Source organism: Schistocerca nitens, chromosome 2 (assembly GCF_023898315.1).
Source record: "Schistocerca nitens isolate TAMUIC-IGC-003100 chromosome 2, iqSchNite1.1, whole genome shotgun sequence".
In the NCBI taxonomy this organism is placed as follows: Eukaryota; Metazoa; Arthropoda; class Insecta; order Orthoptera; family Acrididae; genus Schistocerca; species Schistocerca nitens.
The window spans coordinates 530,382,642-530,403,959 of NC_064615.1; the positions used below are offsets into that span (position 1 = coordinate 530,382,642).

A 21,318-nucleotide genomic window follows, 5' to 3' on the forward strand; every position below is an offset into this window, starting at 1 on the left:
CTGGAGGAGGCTTGTTGCATTGTCAGAGTTAGGATGGTCTTCATATTCTTTTAGTAACTCCTCACTCTCGGAACTCCAACCAGGGATATACTCTTTACGGTACCCTCTAGGAATACATCGTCTGGCTGCACCTTTGATAACCCCAACAAATCTGCTGTAGTTGTTGTACGTTGGTTTGATCCATCTGATATTGGAATCTGTTTGCTTTGCAAATTCAGTCCAGTTGGCTTTCTTGAAGTTCCACCTCGGTTTAGGATGTGATCGTACAACAGGTATAGACATCCCCACCTCCAATATAACAGGTCTGTGTTGACTATGTGGGAATTCCTTGAGCACAGTTCGTCGTACTTGATTTAGGGAATTATGAGACTGAGTTGTGAAGCACAGATCTGGGGTATAGCCTTGGGACCAGCGAGCTGAGTGGAAGGTAGGCAGATCTTTAGCATCGTAAATTAAATTCAGGTTTTCAGTTTCCATCCAGTCCTCAAGCGCTTCACCGTTGAGGTCATTCTCCATATATCCCCACAGGTGATGATGACTGTTGAAATCACCGAGGTATATAGTTGGGTGTTGCAGAGACGGTAGAACGGGATTAGGCCAGTTAGTCCCTGGGGGTTTGTACACGTTAACTATCGTTAGGTTTTCAATTTTAACAGCAGTTGTAAAAATGTCATTTTCAGAATTTTCTGACAGCGGCTGGTAGTTTGTTATGTGATTCTTGACGTAAGTTGCAAGGCCATAATTTTGATGGTGATTAGAGGCTATCAGTTTAAAGCCCGGTATTTTCCCCCTACTCTGCAGCTGTGATTCATCAGCTGTGTGCGTTTCTTGAAGTGCGATGATATCAACTGCATATTTCTGTGTGAGCCTGGAAAGATACTCACATTTTGCTCGACTTATCCCTTCGATATTCAGTTGACAGATGCGCAGAGATGGTCCAATTCTACGAGCTTGTGGGTGCTGGATAGGACCGCACGTGTCCTTCGTCATTCTTTGACCGAGAGGTCTTTTCAGACAGTTCGGTCTCATCTTACCGTTGTTGCTTTCTTAGCACCACCCAGGGGTCACGTGTAGGGTATTTAAAGGTTATACCTACGGACGTGAAGCAACGCAGACCCCCAATCCAGTCATGATTAAGACAGGATTTAAATTGCGAGGGGCGTTCAATAAGTAATGAAACACATTATTTACATTTAGAGGAATCTGAGATGGATAAAATCAAAATCTGACATTTATGAGAGGTTTATAGAACCAGTAAGAAGTTTTAAATATATAGCATACAGCAGTAAGTTATCTACAAGACCATGATATAAGTAAAAACCTTGCAAATTTAAACAAGACATGAAAATGAACCTTTCTGGAAGGGAGGCGTTGGTGTGCAGTGTTTCTCTCCGGTTTATGACTTTAGCGCTGAAGATTTTTTATTTTGTTCTGTAAGTGTCTGAAGCTATGCACTGACGAAATAAGTAGCCTTGTTTCTTCAAGAGCACAGTCCCTGAGGAGTCACAATAGCAGATACAGCCGCTTCCAGCTGTTCGCAGACGGAGACATGCGCTGCATATCCAGCCCCGGATGGAAAGCGGTGAATGCGTTGTTATGCCGCGCACTGCGCGCCGAGTAACACACTTTACGACCGCGTAGGAAGGTCCCATAATAGTTAACTACCATCGTAAAGTGCGGTCCTTCCCCCATGAAAAATAGTTGGCCCAGAACGGCACGGGCAAAAGCACGCTTACGTAGACAAACAACGGCCGTAATCCGCGTGTATTGTCCCCGAGGGTGCGGTGGCAGGACAGGAGGAGGTCCTCTGCGAGGAAAGGTGGTGGATGGGCGTGGGGGAGGGGTGGGGGATAGCCTCGTAGGACGAGCCTGTCCTCCCGTGTCAACCGGCTGCCGAATTGGGGCGGAGCTGACAGAAGTCACGGCGAGGCCGGCCAGCAGCGCCGCGCTGCGCCGCGCCACGGGATGATAAATGGAGGCCGTGGCGGCAAAAGTTGCTAACGCGCCGGTGAGCGGGAGATTGATGTGTTTGCCGGCAAGCGCCGCCCGTCGCCGACGCCGACGCCGCCGATGCCGACGCCGGCGCTGGAAGCAGGCGGGACCTCGTCGCGGCGCGCAGCAGCGGCGCTCAGCACGCGAGCTGCGGCGGCGGCTGGGACGCCGCTCGCTGCTTCCGGGGACCGGACGAGAATATTTTGCCTGCTGAATCGCCCCACCTCGGAACGGCTCGCTGCTCTGACGAGGGAGAACTTTCTCCCGTCTGGTTAGCTTCGCCCTCTCGCTTCCTCTGGCAGCCTGCTGGAAAATAAACTGCCAGTTGTGATCGGATGCTAAGCGACGACGTTTGTATGACAAATACCCTACAACTCGACAACGAAGATAATTTCAACGATGGAAAAACATCTTTTCGCTTGTCCGTCGAAATATCTTGTATTGCAAAACGGAGTCGCATTTGAACCGCTAATAACTACCAGACTATTAATGCGTAAACAGTGGTAAACCCACAATGAATAGATCATGTCAGTACATGTTTGTAGTGCGATGTTTGTTTGCCCGTGACAAGAGCTGTAAAACTACCGTAGGCTACCGTAGTCTATTGTAACTATGCGTTTCCCTAGTAGCCTTGGTCAGTTACGACCGTAAACGCGGTACCTGCACGTTAGGTGTGTTGCATACCTGTCGGACGTTATCCCTTTTCGATCGCTTTGTTTGCGTTTGCGATCGGTGCCTTAATAGATTGCGTTGGAAACCGAAATTGCTGAATAGAAAACGAGTGGGTACATAAATAGCTGTGTAACCCATATAAAAATTTTATTTTGCGTACCTATCTTTCTATACGTTACTTAAAAATAACGAGTGTTTATGGCATAATAGAATGTGTCAATGATTAATACAGGTTTTATTCGAAAATTATTGACTTTAACGTGAAACAGAGGGACTTTGTAGTAAACATAGCTAAAACGTACAGAAAACGTACAGATTTATCACTTAGCGCTAGAAAACCCAATTTTATCAAAAAATGGTGAAAGTAAAAAAAAAAGAAAAAACGAAATTAAAACATATCAAACGTCTCTTTATTCCTTCCTCGAGCTTTTATATAACGTGCTATGTTATTTATAAACAATTTTCGCACTTATCGACAATAACAGGAAACACTCGTCTTTCATCATGGTGAGAGCACTCTACTGAGTCAAAATAAAAAAAAAATACTGCCCTTTTTTACGTTTTGTGCGTGTAAACTGTGATTTCATGAAAAGTGCATAAAAGCGCAGAAGTTGTGCTATCAGGTAATTTATATTACTTGTAAAATGCAATTTATATTTTTAAAAGATTTTGAAACTTTACAATAGTCTGTCACAGAGCAATATGCTGTTCTAAGTATGTGCAACATAAACAAGGAGAGTTGGTCGGCTCCCAGTTTGTCTCTCACGCAAGTATTTATGTTTGTTTTGCAAACAATGCTTGCGATAGTACTGGTAATCCTACCATTTACAGAGTCATTTATTTACTGTACCAAAATTGCCGAACCGTTGTCTTGATACAGCGCAACTCTACCTATGGCTCATTGTACCAGTGCGGGAGCGGAAGCTTTTCTCTATTTTTGTTTTTTGAGTAATCAGTCTTCTGACTGGTATGAAGCGGCTCGACACGAATTTCTCTGCTGTGCCATGCTCTTCATCTCAGAATGGGACTTGAAACCTACGTCCTCAGTTGTTAGTCAGACATATTCCAATCGCAGTGTTCCTCCACAGTTTTAACCATCTACAGCTCCCGCTGGCATTATGGAGGCTATTCCGTGAGGTCGTAACGCATGATCTATCATCACGTACCTTTTGCTTGTCAGTAATACGCAGAAGTTCCTTTCTTCGCTGAGCCTGAGGAGAACCTGCAGATTTCTCACCTTATCAGACCACCGAATTCTCAACATTCTTCCATAGCAATGTATCTCAGACGCATGGATTCTCTCCTCTTCTGCTTTTCCTACATTTCATTAATCAGTACCATACAATGGTGAGCTCCAACTGTTCATTCTCAGATATTTTTTTCCTAAGATTGGGGCCTATCTTTGGCACAAGGAGAATTCTTTTGACCAAGAATGGCCTCTTTGCCAGCGATAGCCTGAGTTTTATATAGCCCTTGCTTCATTCGTTACATATTATTTTGCTCACAGGGTAGCAGAATTCTTGTCAGCTTTGTGATCACCATTTCTAATATTAAGTTTCTCGCTATTCTCATTTCTGTTGCTTTTCATTACTTGCGTCTTTCCTCGGTTTACTCTCAATCCATATTCTGCAGTCATTACACCACTTCACTCAACAGTCCCCATAGTAAATTCTTCTTCACCTCTACTAAGGATAGCAATGTCATAAGCTAATCTTACCATTGATATCGTTTCACCTTCAGTTTTTAACCTAGTCTTAACCTTTTTATTATTTCCATCACTGCTTCTACGATGTGCAGACTGAACAGTTGGACTGAAAGAGTATATCCTTGCCTCTTACCTTTTTCAATCCGAGCACTTCGTTCATAGTCTTAAAATCTTTTTTCTCTTGGGTATTGTACATTTTGTAAATTAGCCGCCTTTCCCTATAGCTTTTTTGAGAATTTCCAACATATTTCACCATATTACATCGTCAAACGTTTTTTCCATGTGTACAAACCCTATGAATATGTCTTGCTTGCATTATTAAGCGAAACATCATGACTGCCTTTGTGCCGCCTTTACTTTTTCTAAATCCAAACTAACAGTTATCTAACAATTTCCTTTTCCATTCTTCTGTGTACTGTTCTCGCCAGCAACTGGGAGCAATGAGATGATTGTCCGATAGCTCTTGCTCTTAACTGCTCTTGGTATCTTCAGAACCGAATGGATGATATTTTCCTTAAGTCTTATAGTTCCTACTCACCAGCTTGAATAGTCGCTTGATTCCCATCACCACCAATGGTTTTAGAAATTCCGATAGTGTGTTATCTAACACTTCTGCCTTATTTGATTTTCAGTCTTTCAGAGCTGTTTTAAATTTGGACTCTATTACTGGATTCCCTAGGTCTTCCCTATCGACTCCGATTTCTTCTTCCATCAAGTCATCGGACAGTTTCTCTACTCATAGAGGCCTTCATCGTACCCTTTCCACCCCTTCAGTCTCTGTCTCCTGCTTTTAACAGTGGAATTACCACTGCATTCTCAATTTTGTCGCCATTGATTTTAATTTCTCCTTGCTGTAACTTTTTTGTGTGGTCAGTGCTCCCAGCGATCGTTTGTTTTTTTGATTTCTTCACATTTTTTCTGCAGCCATTTCCCTAAACTTCCTATTTATTTGTTTCCTGAGGATTTATATTGCTGTATTCCTATCTTTTTAAAAATGTTCATTCCTCTTCAATGTCAATGCCTACTTTGGTATTCCGTATCGCAGTAGCGAACTTCACATGCGTGTCACCAGTACTCAGTTCTTTAGCATGCCACTTGCTTCCTCATTGATTTCTCCATACAATTTTCTTACGAATTAGCTTTGTGTAATGTTGTTAATTGGTGTAGCGTGAAACACATTTAGCTAGAATATTGATTCGGAAGTCATTATGAAGAGACTGCGGAGAACTGCTAGGACTCAAAGCGAGAGAATAAAAATATTACATGGAGTATAAGTGAAATCAGTATTAAATTTAAAAAATTTAAAATAATGAAAGATGTCGTCTCATAAGGCCCGTAAACGTATTCAGAACCATAGAAAACGTACATCTAGGGAAATCACGTGTCGAAGGGAATTCATAAAACCTGAAAGTTCATTGCTGAGCGAATGCGAGATCTACAGTAGCGTCAAAACGGAAACGAAGAAAACTGCGCAAAGCGATTACATAGTTGGCCCATCGGGCACTCAGGGACCAGCGACAGGCCAATCTTGTGATTTCTCTGATTTTTGATCATTATGCTAATATATTTAACGATAGTGTTAAGGAAGGCAACGACCTTGGCGCAGTGGATACATCGGTTCCCTTCAGATCTCCGAAATTAAGCGCTGTCGGGCGTGGCCCGCACTTGGATGGGTGACCATCAGGGCCGCCATGCGCTGTTGCCATTTTTCGGAGTGCACTCAGCTTCGTGATGCCAATTGAGGAGCTACTCGACCGAATAGTAGCGGCTCTGGTCAAAGAAAACCGTCGTAAAGACTAGGAGAGGGGTGTGCTGACCACCCGCCCCTCCTATCCGCGTCCTTAGCTCCTCAGCAATGACTAAAAGAAAACACTAAGTGAACAGTTGTGATCGTGTTATATATTTCATAATGCAGGTGTTGGGTGAAAAAGTGGAAACGCAACGCATTACTATGCGTAAAATGCCGTAGAAAACCCGTTGGCATTCGAAGTCATTCTTTCTGCAAAATAGGGGCAAGTTGATGTAACGACGATGGAGGCTGATAAGGATATGAAATTCAGACAGGCAACAGCAGAAGAAAAATTCCTCAAAAAGCGAAATTCATAAAAATGTACTATATGTTTTAGCATTAAGTATTGTTTTCTTGAAGATATTTATTTGTATCGAATGTAGCCTTGTACGGAAGTCAAAAGTGGACGATAAGCAATTTAGAAAAGAAAATAAGACACACTTTTGATATTTGGTGGCACACAAGAAAAATGAAAGTTTGATGGGTAGGTAGAGTAGTTAATGAGGGGTAGGGAAAGATAAAAATTGTAGAGCGAGACCAAGGCAGTAAGGAGGTCCAAATGGTTATATTCGCAGGTTGCGAATGATGAACTGACTTGCGCATGATAGACTAGCTTGGAGAGCGGTATAAAACAAGCCTTAGATCACAACAGCACTTCATCCTGGTCGTCCCTACTGAATCTTAACACGCAAATGGCATTATAAGCTCACCAGACAAAATTTTAGTCACCCCCTCAAACTTCCACTGTAGTCACTTTGGAACGCTCTAGATCATTGGTCGTCAAATTTTTGAGCACTTGGAGCTCAAAAATTTGACGACCAAAGATCTAGATCGTTCCAAAGGTACTACTGTGTAATATTGATGGGGTGACTAGAATTTTGTCTGGTGAGCTTATAATGCCATTTGCATGTTAAGATTCAGTAGGAAAGGCCACGACAATGAGAGGTTTGTTCTGTGTCGTTAAGAGTGCATTGAGTTGGAGCTAAGCGAATTAGAACGTGTGTAAATTGTTGGTGCTCGTATCGTGGCTGCTTCTGTAACCAGGATAGCCGAAGTGTTTTGTGTTTCAAGAAGCACCGTGTCGATCATTCATACCGCGTACAGGGCAAGAGGAAGTCACAACTAAGACGAAAGTATGTAATGAGTGATCGTGACAGACGATCATTAAAGAGTACTGCAACGAAAAATGTAAAAAAAAAAGAAAACCCACTCATCAGTGATGCAAGTTCCCGTAACAGGAAGATGTGTGACCAAAGTCATAAAACCTGATTTTGGTAGCCATCAGTCTTATTTTACACTGTTTCCAACTTCGGGCCAAGTTTACGTCCAAAGAGTAAAACATGATGGGGCCTCGGTGATGATTTGGGTAGCCATATCGTGATATTCCAATGGACGCCATTGTTACTCTGCATGGCCGATTGCTGCCAAGGATTATGTGACCGTTTTGGTTGATCAGGTCCATCCCTTGGTACAGTGTTTGTTCCCCAATGGTGATGCTCTGGTCCAAGACGACAGGGCTCATGTTTCTACAGCTCGCATTGTCCACGTTTCATTTTTTGAGGGCGAGGATGAACTGTCGTATTTCCTATGACCACCACGGGCACTATATGTCAATTTTATTGACCCTTGGTGGCCTTCTTTAGAAAGAAGTGTCCGTGATCGTTATCAGCCTCCATCGTCGTAGCCTAACTTGCACCTATTTTGCGGAACGAATGGCTTCGAATGCTAACGGGTTTTCTACGTCGTTTCACGCATAGTAATATGTTGTGCTTTTGGTGTTCCCACTTTTCCACCCAACACCTGTATCTTTAAATGCATTAAGGAATATATAACACGATCACAACTGTTCACTAAACGTTGGATTTAATTTTTCTTTTAGTCATTGCATTTCATTACAACAGTCTCTATAATGCGTGTTCACGAATCCATGTTACTTCTCTGTCAACATTAGTACCAAAGCATCTGATCGATTCGATTCCCATACGTATGAAAGTTGTCAGCACTGGAAGAAAAATAATAAAATATTCCTCCTGTGACATCCGCTAAGCCCACAATGGCCGCGGTACCTAGCTGTCTGCCTCTGAGGTAAACGGCCAGCTTCACTTACCTTACAGCAGAATGCTCCAAATTCAATTAAAATGAAGCACTTTTTAAAATATTACTGTCTCTGTATTTTTGTTTCTTACTGGGAAAGGAAACTCCACTCCTCAAAAGCTTCTAAAGTTACTTAAATTTTGGGATTCTCCTGTTAGTTGCTAGATGCATAGTACTATAAAATACGGCTGAGAACAGCGAACACCACGAATGCACTATTAGGACCGCATGCGGCCTGTGAGCTACAGTTTTACAATCACGGCGTTAGACAGTCTGTGGCAACGGCCTTGCCGCAGTGGATACACCGGTTCCCGTGAGAACACCAAAGTTAAGCGCTGTTGGGCGTGGCCGCCATTTGGATGGGTGACCATCCAGCCGCCATGCACTGTTGCAATTTTTCGGGGTGCACTCAGCCTCGTGATGCCAACTGAGGAGCTACTCTACCGAACAGTAGCGGCTTCGGTCAGGAAAACCATCATAACGACCGGGAGAGCGGTGTGCTGACCCCACGCCTCTCCTATCCGCATCCTCAACCGAGGTTGACACGGCGGTCGGATGGTCCCGGTAGGCCACTCGTAGCCTGAAGACGGAGTGCTGTTAGACAGTCTGTAATAGCTAGCAGGTGGGCATGTGACCATCCACAGCTGACGTGAGTCAAGATACTGAACTGGTGTGTCTGTGTTAGTCAGTTGTATTGAATCAGGGCAGCAAGATTGTAACACGCCCGGGGGTACAAATGGCGGGGGTCCCTTAAACTGGAATCTCACTTCTGCTTCTCGTTTCGTGACCGCACGCCCTATCCACACCACGTACCTGATAATCCCGCAGCGGTCGTACTGTTCTGCTCCACACTGCTGTTGGCTTGCCTGAAAATAATTGTCTAAATATGCAAGCGGATTTAGGGGATCCACTGAACGTTAAGCACAACACTGTCCTACATCTGGTATGAACATCAATATTCTGAAACGACAAGAAATCACAGGTTGCACTGTTTACATTCTAGGTCATAACTGCTTATCCCAATTAACATTCTTGATTATCTGTCCACAATATCACTTGGACGAGCGTACGCGTAACCGACGCGACGCGGGTGATTGTTAATGATGTGGAAGCCGAATGATCGAACGAAAGTTCTCACGCTCGTCACGCATACACAGATATTTGGTACCAGTCCCCCTTGACATTAGTAATGATATAACACTATTCATAGAGTTAATTTTTCAGTTCTCAGTTCATAATTGTACGAGCGTGCGCGTAACCGTCGCGGCGCAGCTGATTGTTGATGATGCGGAAACGCGATGACCGAACGCACGTTCTCACGCTCGCTACAAAACACTGGCACTTGATTGCACTCTTTTATGGTAACTAATTTTTACTGATTCACATTAGTTCATTCTGAGAGACCGAACACGGCGCGGATGATTGATGCTATGTGACACGCAACAGGAGGATACACAAATACGTCATCGGTGGCTCTGCTCATTTTTAATTACATCCTTACGCACTTTCCTCTGAATCACCTTACTGTAATAGCACTTGTAGTAACACTTCAACTTCCATAATAGCAATGCATCTCACATGCAGAGCTACCCACAACACAACAGTTTCGTGTCCCGTGCTCGACTCTGAAAAAACGCGGCCGCTCTCAAAGATACTCCGTAACCAAGCCAGCGATATGAAAATACGCTTACAAGATGTATATATGCGGAGACTTGACAGATTGGCATTAACGAGCTATGGTGTTCGCACGCATCGTGACCAGACAACGAACGCGGTGATACAAGCTGTAGAGTGCACCAATGGCCAAAGGAGGCATTTAGCTCAAGTGTGTCGAGGCTTTGTTTCGGGCCAAAGAGGGTTATATGCTGTTGTTTTTCGGAACATGACATGCGGCAAATAACTCAGTTTATCTTGAACATGAAATGGGATGTACAATTCACGACTCACAAACTGTTGTGTCTCTTCTACATTCTTATGACGGTCTGCCTTTGAAGCTAACAGACGCTCTACCGCTTCCCGACTTTCCCTTTAAGTTACCCAACCTTAATCTCATATGAAGTATCTGGGACTATATTCAACGGCATGTGTGGCGTAGTAAACAGTGCCCCGCAGTTTTGTAGATGTACAAGGTCTAACCATCATTGAATGGCTTCAGATAGATACGGCGTATCTGACGAAACCCGCTGAGCCACTTCCTCAACGAACTGATACACTATATGATCAAAAGTATCCGGACACCCCCAAAAATATACGTTTTTCATTTCATTGCCACGTACTTCCAGATACTCCGTATCAGCGACCTCAGTAGTCATTAGACATCGTGAGAGAGCAGAATGGGGCACTCCTGGCATGGGGCACTCATGGACTTCGAACGAGGTCAGGTGATTGGGTGTCACTTGTATCATACGCCTGTACGCGAGATTTCAACATTCCTAAACATCCATAGGTCAACTGTTTCCGATGTGATAGTGAAATGGAAACGTTAAGGGACACGTACAGCACAAAAGCGTACAGGTCGACCTCGTCTGTTGAGTGACAGACACCGCCGACAGTTGAAGAGGGTCGTAATGTTTCATAGGCAGACATCTACCCAGACCATCACACAGGAATTACAAACTGCATCAGGATCCACTGCAAGTACTATGACAGTTAGGTGGGAGGTGATAAAACTTGGATATCATGGTCGAGCGGCAGCTCATAAGCAACACATCACACCGGTAAATGCTAAACGACGCCTCCCTTGTTGTAACGAGCGGGAACACTGGACGATTGAACAATGGAAAAACGTTGTGCGGAGTAATGAATGACGGTACACAATGTGGCGATCCGATGGCAGGTATGGGTATGGCGAATGCCGGGTGAACCTCATCTGCCAGCGTATCTAGTGCGAACAGTACAATTCGGAGGCGGTGGTGTTATGGTGTGGTCGTGTTTTTCATGGAGGCGGCTTGCACCCGTTGTTCTTTTTGCGTGGCACTATCACAGCAAAGGCCTATGTTGATGTTTTAAGCACCTTCTTGCTTCCCACTGTTGAAGAGCGATTCGGGGATGGCAATTGCATCTTTCAACACGATCGAGCACACTTTTCATAATGCACGACAATAACATCCCTGTAATGGACTGGCCGGCACGGAGTCCTGACCTGAATCCTATAGAACACCACTGGGATGATTTGGAACGCCAACATCCTGCCAGGCCTCCCAAACCGACATCGATACCTCTACTCACGTGCAGCACTCCATGAAGAATGGGTGCCATTCCCCAAGAAACCTTCCAGCTCCAGTTTGAAAGTATGCCTGCGAGAATGGAAGCTGTCATCAAGGTTAAGGGTGGGCCAACACCATATTTAATTCCAGCATTACCGATGGAGGGCGCCTCGAACTTTTAAGTTGTTTTTAGCCAGGTGTCCGGATACTTTTGATCACACAGTGTACCATTAACAGAAAGTCCTCAGAAAGTCCTGTTTCACGGTGTTAGCTTGAAGGTTGGTGGGAGTATCCTTTTTTGTTCAGTTGTGCATAACACAACCCATCATAAAGTTATATATAATAAAGTTATTGGCAGGAATATCGAAGTGTTTAACATAATGAGTACAATAAAATAAAATGAAATGTCTATAAGCTTATCACCTCTCTGCCGTTCGTAGCGTTTATCACGCTCTACACGGCCCGATGCTTTAATCTTTTGAGAAATTAGTCTGATTTAAATTTTTTCAGGATGTTGACTAGCAAGAAGTATTCGCCTCCAGTCGGCGCGTTATGTACATTATTTAGCTGTTTAATTGTATTTTATCTGTTTCTGTATCCAGATGTGGATTTCGTGAAACATATCTAACTGGCTTCCAAATTTTTAATTTAATTCTACATTTTCACTTTAATATTCTCCTACAACGTCAAAGTACATTTCGTTGGGCCTTCGTACCGATTATGATCCTCGCATCAATAAGGGTTGCTTGTTCCTGTGGAACTCGATTTGTTGACAGCATGCTCACTGTTCACCCGTTCTCGATAGCCAATAGGAAGCGTGTCAGAGAAATGACGTGTTCACTGGTGGCCGCCGTCGAAGCGCATCTGAGCCAGGTACAAACTGTCCGGCACCGACTCTCAGCTAACAACGACGGGATTTATCTCATACTCCCGTTTTTTTCTCCGACTATGTAACGACACCGAAATTAATATCTGTTATGGCTTATTTATTTCCCTTGGAGGCTAGCGTCCTAGGCGGTACGCTATACAAGCTGGTCATAACCCAGTACCAATTCAATATACAAAAAAGGACACCACGTATACCCTGAAGCGCCAAACAAACTGATACAGGCATGGATATTCATTTACAGAGACATGTAAAAAGGCAGAATACGGCGCTGCTGTCGGCAACGCCTATGGAATACAGCAGGTGTTTGGCGCATTGTTAGATCAGTTGCTGCTGCTACTACAGCAGGTTATCAAGATTTAAGTGAGTTTGAACGTGGTGCTATAGTCGGCGCACGAGCGATAGGACACAGCATCTACGAGGTAGCGATGAAGTGGGGATTTTCCCATACGATCATTTGAGTGTATCGTGAATATCTGGAATCCGGTAAAACATAAAACCTTCTACACCGCTGCTGCCGGAAGATCCCAAAAGAACGGGACCAACGACGACTTAAGAGAATCGTTCAGTGTGGCAGAAGTGTAACCCTTCCGCACTTTGCTGCAGGTTTCAGTACTGGGCCACCAGCAAGTGTCAGCGTGCGAGCCACTTCACGAAACATCATCGATATGGGCTTTCGGAGCCAAAGGCCCACTCGTGTACCCTTGATGCCTGCACGACGCAAAGTTTTAGGCCTTACCTGGGCCCGCCAATACCAACATTTGGCTATTGATGGTTGGAGACATGTTGCCTGGTTGGACAAATCTCGTTCCAAATTGTATCGAGCGGATGGACGTGTACGGGTATAGAGACAACCTCATGAATCCATGGGCCCTGCATGTGAGAAAGGAATGTTCAAGATGGTGGAGGCTCTGTAATGGTGTGGGCGTGTGCAGTTGGAGTGATATGTGACCCCTGATACGATACGACTCTGACAGGTGACACGTACTTAAGCATCCTGTCTGCTCACCTGCATCCATTCATGTCCATTGTGCTTTCCGACGGACTTGCTCAATTCCAGCAGGACAATGCGACACCCCACACATTCATAATTGCTATAGAGTGGTTCCAGGAACACTCTTCTTAGTTTAAATATATCTATTGGTCACCAAACTCCCCAGATACAACATTATCGAGCATATCTGGGATCCTCGCAAAGTGCTGTTCACAAGAGATCTCCATCTCCTCATACTCTTAGTGATTTATGGACAGCCGTGCAGGACTCATGGTGTCAATTCCCTCCAACACTAGAATGAGATTTTCACTCTGCAGCGGAGTGTGCGCTGATATGAAACTTCCTGGTAGATTAAAACTGTGTGCCCGACCGAGACTCGAACTCGGGCACACAGTTTTAATCTACCAGGAAGTTTCCCTCCAACACTACTTCAGACATTAGTCGAGTCCACCCAACGTCGTGTTGCAGCACAGCTGCGTGATCGCGGGGCCCTAAACGAAATCAGACAGGTGTACCAGTTCCTTTGGCTCTTCAGTATACGTACATCTGTTTGTTTTATTCTACAAACACTCAGAGTTTCATGGCTACCTCGAAACGACTTCGAGCGTTATCTGACCGCGTCGTGCATTGTAAATGAAGTAACTGTACTGCACTTAGTCTACGCGGTATTCTCCGGCTGTCTCTCCAGCTTTTACTTGTCTTGACATCACTCAGATCTTCGTAAGTCCTCAGTGGATTTCCGCTACTCTAATTCTGATACCAGATACTAAACAATACCTACGTAACACTGTGCAAAACAACAGTATACGTACTTATAACGATTGAGTAAAACTTATTATTACAATTACAGCATTGGTGACGATCTAAAATCTGATTGTATTACGAACTTCTGCCGCAGTTGCGAATATTTTTGACATCAGTTGTATTAGACATGGAGATCATACCTATTGGTGGCGAATGAAAATTTGTGCGGGGTAGGAACTCCAACGCGGATTTCCCGCTTACCGCGGACGGTCAGCTTAACAATCTCGGCCGTCCGTGCGCACTTCTAGGATCGATCCAAACTTCCATATGTCACAGCGTCTACGCCCCATTGACCGCAACTTGGCTGATTCCGGCAAAAACGTTAATGAGACACACTTGTTCAACATGGGAATTATCGTCGATTTGCCTGTATAGGCTATAATGCTTTTTATTACAATGTCTGCCCCTTCAGACAAGCAAGCAGTACTACGTTAGTATTAGTTACTTTGCTTGTCTAGACTGTAATATTGCTTGTATGTCTAAAGGAACAGACATTGTAATAACAAGTATTTCAGTATAGACAGGCAAAACGACTATGATACCAGCGTTGAACATGATTGTCTTACTAATCTTGTTTCGGGATCCAGGTAAGCTGCGAGCGATGGGGGCGTAGACATAGTGGTAGCTGGAGGTTTGAATTGGTCGTGGAAGCGTACACGAATATCTTGAAATAGTTAAGGCGACTGCTCGCGATATGCGGCAAATACGTGTTAGAATCTCAGTCCAGCACAAATGTTCATGCGGCACCAATAGGTATGATTTTCACACATAATACAACCGATGTCAAAAATATTCGCAACTGCGACATAATTTCGTTATTAAGTTTGAGCTAACACATTTCACTGGCGAGGCGTCAAGCGAGGATGTTACGAAACTGTTTTCGAAACACTGTGTGCAGTTGTGTCCATTGAAGAACATAGTTTTGAGTCTCCTCGAAGGCTGCAAAAACCATCAAAAGAATTTTCCTTCCTAATGTCTACCCAAAGTGGACTAACTGTTGTAATGTGTCTACAGTCACACATGTGTGAATGCCGTTTGCCATAGACAAATGGTCAGGGATGAGTCTACAATGCCCTGACTTTGGTCAAGGTATTTCAATTTTGTCCATTCCTGACAAGGAATATTCCATAAAAATGTATTACAGCGTTGTATTAACCGGTTCAGTAAGTGGCGGAGCTACTGTCCTGTTTTGTACTCGCAGTGACTCCAAATGCGATTTTACTCGACTAATCAGGGCTTTTGTCTCTCACTATACCATTATACGTGCTTGTATAGCCGGAAAGCACGTCACCCAATGTTTAGCACACACCCCATTCAACAATGCATAATTACTAAACTAAATTAGTGGTTTGTGGTAGGCAGATAGCATTGTATCGAGTGGAGTAAATATTGACTTTGTTCAGCTTTCAATCCCACATTGCGCGTGGCACTGTTCACAGCCTTTAAACAGCCCGTTTACATAATTAATATTATTGATAGAATCAACAAGTTACATACCTCAATTGTCTAGACCACTTAATGTTTCATTTTGCTTTGTTTCATCGCTCATTGTCTTAAACATTGCTTAACTGCGGTCCGATATAATATTTTTTCAAACACCACAAATACCTTTAATTAACGATAATTACGTTTCAGTTCTTTCCGAATTCGATTTCTTACCCATTCCCTACGCGCTCGGAACGAAACACGCTGTTGAACAAATCTACACATCTACATCTACATTTATACTCCGCAAGCCACCCAACGGTGTGTGGCGGAGGGCACTTTACGTGCCACTGTCATTACCTCCCTTTCCTCTTCCAGTCGCGTATGGTTCGCAGGAAGAACGACTGCCGGAAAACCTCCGTGCGCGCTCGAATCTCTCTAACTTTACATTCGTGATCTCCTCGGGAGGTATACGTAGGGGGAAGTAATGTATTCGATACCTCATCCAGAAACGCACCCTCTCGAAACCTGGACAGCAAGCTACACCGCGATGCAGAGCGCCTCTCTTGAAGAGTCTGCCACTTGAGTTTGCTAAACATCTCCGTAACGCTATCACGCTTACCAAATAACCCTGTGACGAAACGCGCCGCTCTTCTTTGGATCTTCTCTATCTCCTCCGTCAACCCGATCTGGTACGGATCCCACACTGATGAGCAATACTCAAGTAAAGGTCGAACGAGTGTTTTGTAAGCCACCTCCCTTGTTGATGGACTACATTTTCCAAGGACTCTCCCAATGAATCTCAACCTGGTACCCGCCTTACCAGCAATTGACTTTATATCATCATTCCACTTCAAATCGTTCCGCACGCATACTCCCAGATATTTTACAGAAGTAACTGCTACCAGTGTTTGTTCCGCTATCATATAATCATACAATAAAGGACCCTTCTTTCTAAGTATTCGCAATGCATTACATTTGTCTATGTTAAGGGTCAGTTGCCACTCGTTGCACCAAGTGCCTATCCGCTGCAGATCTTCCTGCATTTCGCTACAATTTTCAATTGCTGCAACTCCTCTGTGTACTACAGCATCATCCGCGAAAAGCCGCATGGAACTTCCGACACTATGTACTAGGTCATTTATATACAGGGTGTTACAAAAAGGTATGGCCTAATTTTCAGGAAACATTCCTCACACACAAATAAAGAAAAGATGTTATGTGGGCATGTGTCCGGAAACGCTTAATTTCCATGTTAGAGCTCTTTTTAGTTACTTCCACCTACGCTGAATGTAGCACGTTATCATGATTTCATGCGGGAAACTCCACCTGTGCTGCTAGAACATGTGCCTTTACAAGTACGACACAACATGTGGTTCATGCACAATGGAGCTCCTGCACATTTCAGTCGAAGTGTTCGTATCCTTCCCAACAACAGATTCGGTGACCGATGGATTGGTAAAGGCGGACCAATTCCATAGCCTCCACGCTCTCCTGACCTCGACCCTCTTGACTTTCATTTATGGGGGCATTTGAAACTTCTTGTCTACGCAACCCCGGTACCAAATGTAGAGACTCTTCGTGCTCGTATTGTGGATGGTTGTGATATAATACGCCATTCTCCAGGGCTGCATCAGCGCATCAGGGATTCCATGCGACGGAGGGTGGATGCATGTATCCTCGGTAACGGAGGACATTTTGAACATTTCCCTTAACAAATTGTTTGAAGTCACGCTGGTACGTTCTGCTGCTGTGTGTTTCCATTCCATGATTAATGTGATTTGAAGAGAAGTAACAAAATGAGCTCTAACATGGAAAGTAAGCGTTTCCGGACACATGTCCACATAACATATTTTCTTTCTTTGTGTGTGAGGAATGTTTCCTGAAAGTTTGGCCGTACCTTTTTGTAACACCCTGTATATTGTGAAAAGCAATGGTCCCATATCACTCCCCTGTGGCACGCCAGAAGTTACTTTAACGTCTGTAGACGTCTCTCCATTGATAACAACATGCCGTGTTCTGTTTGCTAAAAACTCTTCAATCCAGCCAGACAGCTGGTCTGATATTCCGTGGGCTCTTACTTTGTTTATCAGGCGACAGTGTGGAACTGTATCGAACGCCTTCCGGAAGTCAAGAAAAATGGCATCTACCTGGGAGCCAGTATCTAATATTTTCTGGGTCTCATGAACAAATAAAGCGATTTGGGTCTCACACGATCGCTGTTTCCGGAATCCATGTTGATTCGTACAGAGTAGATTCTACGTCTCCAGAAACGACATGATACGCGAGCAAAAAACATGTACTAAAATTCTACAACAGATCGACGACAGAGATATAGGTCTATAGTTTTGCGAATTTGCTCGACGACTCTTCTTGAAGTCTGGGACTACCTGTGCTCTTTTCCAATCATTTGGAACCTTCCGTTCCTCTAGAGACTTGCGGTACACGGCTGTTAGAAGGGGGGCAAGTTCTTTCGCGTACTCTGTGTAGAATCGAATTGGTATCCCGTCAGGTCCAGTGGACTTTCCTCTGATGAGTGATTCCAGTTGCCTTTCTATTCCTTGGACATTTATTTCGATGTCAGCCATTTTTTCCTTTGTGCGAGTATTTAGACAAGGAAGTGCAGTGCGGTCTTCCTCTGTGAAACAGCTTTGGAAAAAGGTGTTTAGTATTTCAGCTTAACACGTGTCATCCTCTGTTTCAATGCCATCATCATCCTGGAGTGTCTGGATATGCTGTTTAGAGCCACTTACTGATTTAACCTAAGACCAGAACTTCCTAGGATTTTCTGTCAAGTCGGTACATAGAATTTTACTTTCGAGTTCACTAAACGCTTCACGCATAGCCGTTCTTGCGCTAACTTTGACATCGTTTAGCTTCTGTTTGTCTGAGAGGTTTTGGCTGCGTTTAAACTTGCAGTGAAGCTCTCTGTGCTTTCGCAGTAGTTTCCTAACTTTGTTGTTGAACAACGATGGGTTTTTCCCGTCCCTCACAGTTTTACTCGGCACGTACCTGTCTAAAACGCATTTTACGATTGCCTTAAACTTTTTCCATAAACACTCTACATTGTCAGTGTCGGAACAGAAATTTTCGTTTTGATGTGTTTGGTAGTCTGAAATCTGCCTTCTATTAGTCTTGCTAAACAGATAAACCTTCCTCCCTTTTTTTTATATTCCTATTTACTTCCTTATTAGGGGATGCTGCAACGGCCTTATGATCACTGATTCTCTGTTCTGCGCTTACCGAGTCGAAAAGTTCGGATCTGTTTGTTATCAGTAGGTCCAAGATGTTATCTCCACGAGTCGCCGGCCGGAGTGGCCGTGCGGTTCTAGGTGCTGCAGTCTGGAGCAGAGGGACCGCTACGGTCGCAGGTTCGAATCCTGCCTCGGGCATGGATATGTGTGATGTCCTTAGGTTGGTTAGGTTTAATTAGTTCTAAGTTATAGGCGACTGATGACCTCAGAAGTTAAGTCGCATAGTGCTCAGAGCCATTAGGCAGTATTCTCCACGAGTCGGTTCTCTTTTTAAATGCTCGAGGTAATTTTCGGATCGTGCACTCAGAATAATGTCACTCGATGCTCTGTCCCTACCACCCGTCCGAAACATCTGAGTACCTATAACGATTTCAGCTTCGGTGCTTTCTATCAGCGCTTGAAGTTCCGGTACGTGACTTTTAGCATTCTTCTTCAGTAGCCTGCACCCTTTACCGCTATCGCCACTTTCTCTGGTAAAAAAATATATTGAGACTACGAGTGAACTGAAAATGGAGATCATTGTTGTAACAGTATCGCGAAAGACTCAACGACATTTTCAGTGATCAAGATGTAGTAACGTAGTCGCTGGAGAAGTTCGTGGAACATTTCCTTGTATTGCATATTTGAGGTGACGTAATTTTTCTTGTCTGGCTGCTTCGTTCTCGATCCACAGACAATGTGCTGAAATGCACTGCGGACGAGAATTAAAGGATTGCCGACCGGAGTGGCCGTGTGGTTCTAGGCGCTACAGTCTGGAACCGCGCGACCGCTACCGTCGCAGGTTCGAATCCTGCCTCGGGCATGGATGTGTGTGGTGTCCTTAGGTTAGTTAGGTTTAAGTAGTTCTAAGTTCCAGGGGACTGATGACCTCAGATGTTAAGTCCCATAGTGCTCAGAGCCATTTGAATCATTTTGAATTAAAGGATCACATTTTCGAAACACCGTAATGGCCTCCCATTCAGACGAATGCGTTTGAAATTCGGTTGAAAGTGCCTACAACTTTCGGTTACAATGGTGAAAAAACGTGGCGCCCTGTGACGTCACCGTGGGACTCGGTGACGCTTCAAACAGCAAGATGTTGACACACTCGAAAAAAAAAGCCACAGCCTGGAAATTTATGTGAGCTGTAAGGTGGGTTAATGAAGTCATATTGACACCAAATTTCATCACATCTCTGTCCAAAGCCACCCTGGACGTTTCATACGACGAGAGGGTCGTCAGAGCCCCTCTTACCCACATTTCACCCCTTCTTTAGACGTCTCTGCAATGGAGATCAAAACCTCAGTTCTCACCGCTGAAACCACACGGTTTTCCCATGGGTGGCCGAGGGCAACATTTCAGACAGACCGCCGCTCAAAATCAACACGAAGAGGCCTCATGGGATGGCATAAAGGGTGTCAATGAAACCACCCATTTCCCTGGGGCGTTTATTCTCACACATCTCGCAGGCGAAAGTGACAGTTCGCTGTGCGAAGAGCAACAGGAAGACCTTCTTGACATCCTTTAACACTGCTGACGTCCTCGGACTTACCAGCCCGTCTCTGAGGACAATGTAGGTCTACATCCCCATTGAGCGTGATTCCAACCGATTGGAGTGCAGCACAACCGCCATTTTTGCTCCCGTGTATTGGCCTGGAACCGTTCAGAACCATTCGACGGCATTTGTATTTCATCTGAAGCAACAAATGGTTCTTATGATTTACAGCCCTCCCGTTTTGCGCCTCTCAGTGGTGTGATCACGCGGGAATTCAACTTTAACATACGCGTGAATAAAACGGCAAAGGGTCGTTCTAAGACCCCGCAGTTCAGCAAAACCCTCGGTGCCACACACTCACCTTTATTGTGCACATTAAAATTGTACATTAAGGAATTTCGACACCAAATCAGTGTGGCGGCTTCTCCAGCCCCTGAGGTTTAGACAACCTTTTCGACATCTTTTGGATGCGGTTTGCCTACATAGTAATTGGTCAGTTGTGTAAAATTCAGTCAAGAACATTTTCTCATTGCTCATCGCACTGCGAATTGTCGTTTTTGACCCCATAATGTTTGGGGAAAAACGCACTAGGGAAATGGGCAGTTTACTTGAGGTTCCTTATCCACTTCCTGTGGTATTTTCGTGTCAATTCTCACCTTGCTTTCTGAAGCGGCGTCGTGCCCAAGGATGACACTGCAGGGCGACACTCTTTTGCACAATTGCAAAGATAGGTTATAGACACTTCTGATCCAAATTTCGACCTTATGTGTCGAAGGGAAAGAATTAAGGTGTTTCCAGAAAAGTGACTATATAATTTTGTTGCACAGAGTGTATCCGCTGCGAGTTGTGACTGACTGCCATTTTAGATATGTTGTAAACCAGTACAGAGCCGCATCGAGGATATAGAGGGCAGAGTAGTGATGAAATGTCATGCGCCCTTGAGGTTTCACTAATGGCGCGATCGACATGACGTCAGTTTCCTAATTCATCAGTCTTTTATCTGGTTTGATACTGCCCATCTTT

The 21,318-nt window shown here is 44.3% G+C and overlaps 1 protein-coding gene across 1 annotated transcript in view; it reads left to right on the plus strand.

Annotated features, from left to right (window-relative positions):
• The window catches only part of LOC126235137 (leucine-rich repeat-containing protein 15-like), a 273,873-nt gene that overhangs the window by 118,138 nt on the left and 134,417 nt on the right, over window positions 1-21,318 (plus strand). Inside the window, exon 2 of the mRNA XM_049943870.1 lies at window positions 2,041-2,263. Coding sequence (XP_049799827.1) covers window positions 2,041-2,263 — 223 coding nt within the window. The remainder of the gene's footprint in view (window positions 1-2,040; window positions 2,264-21,318) is intronic.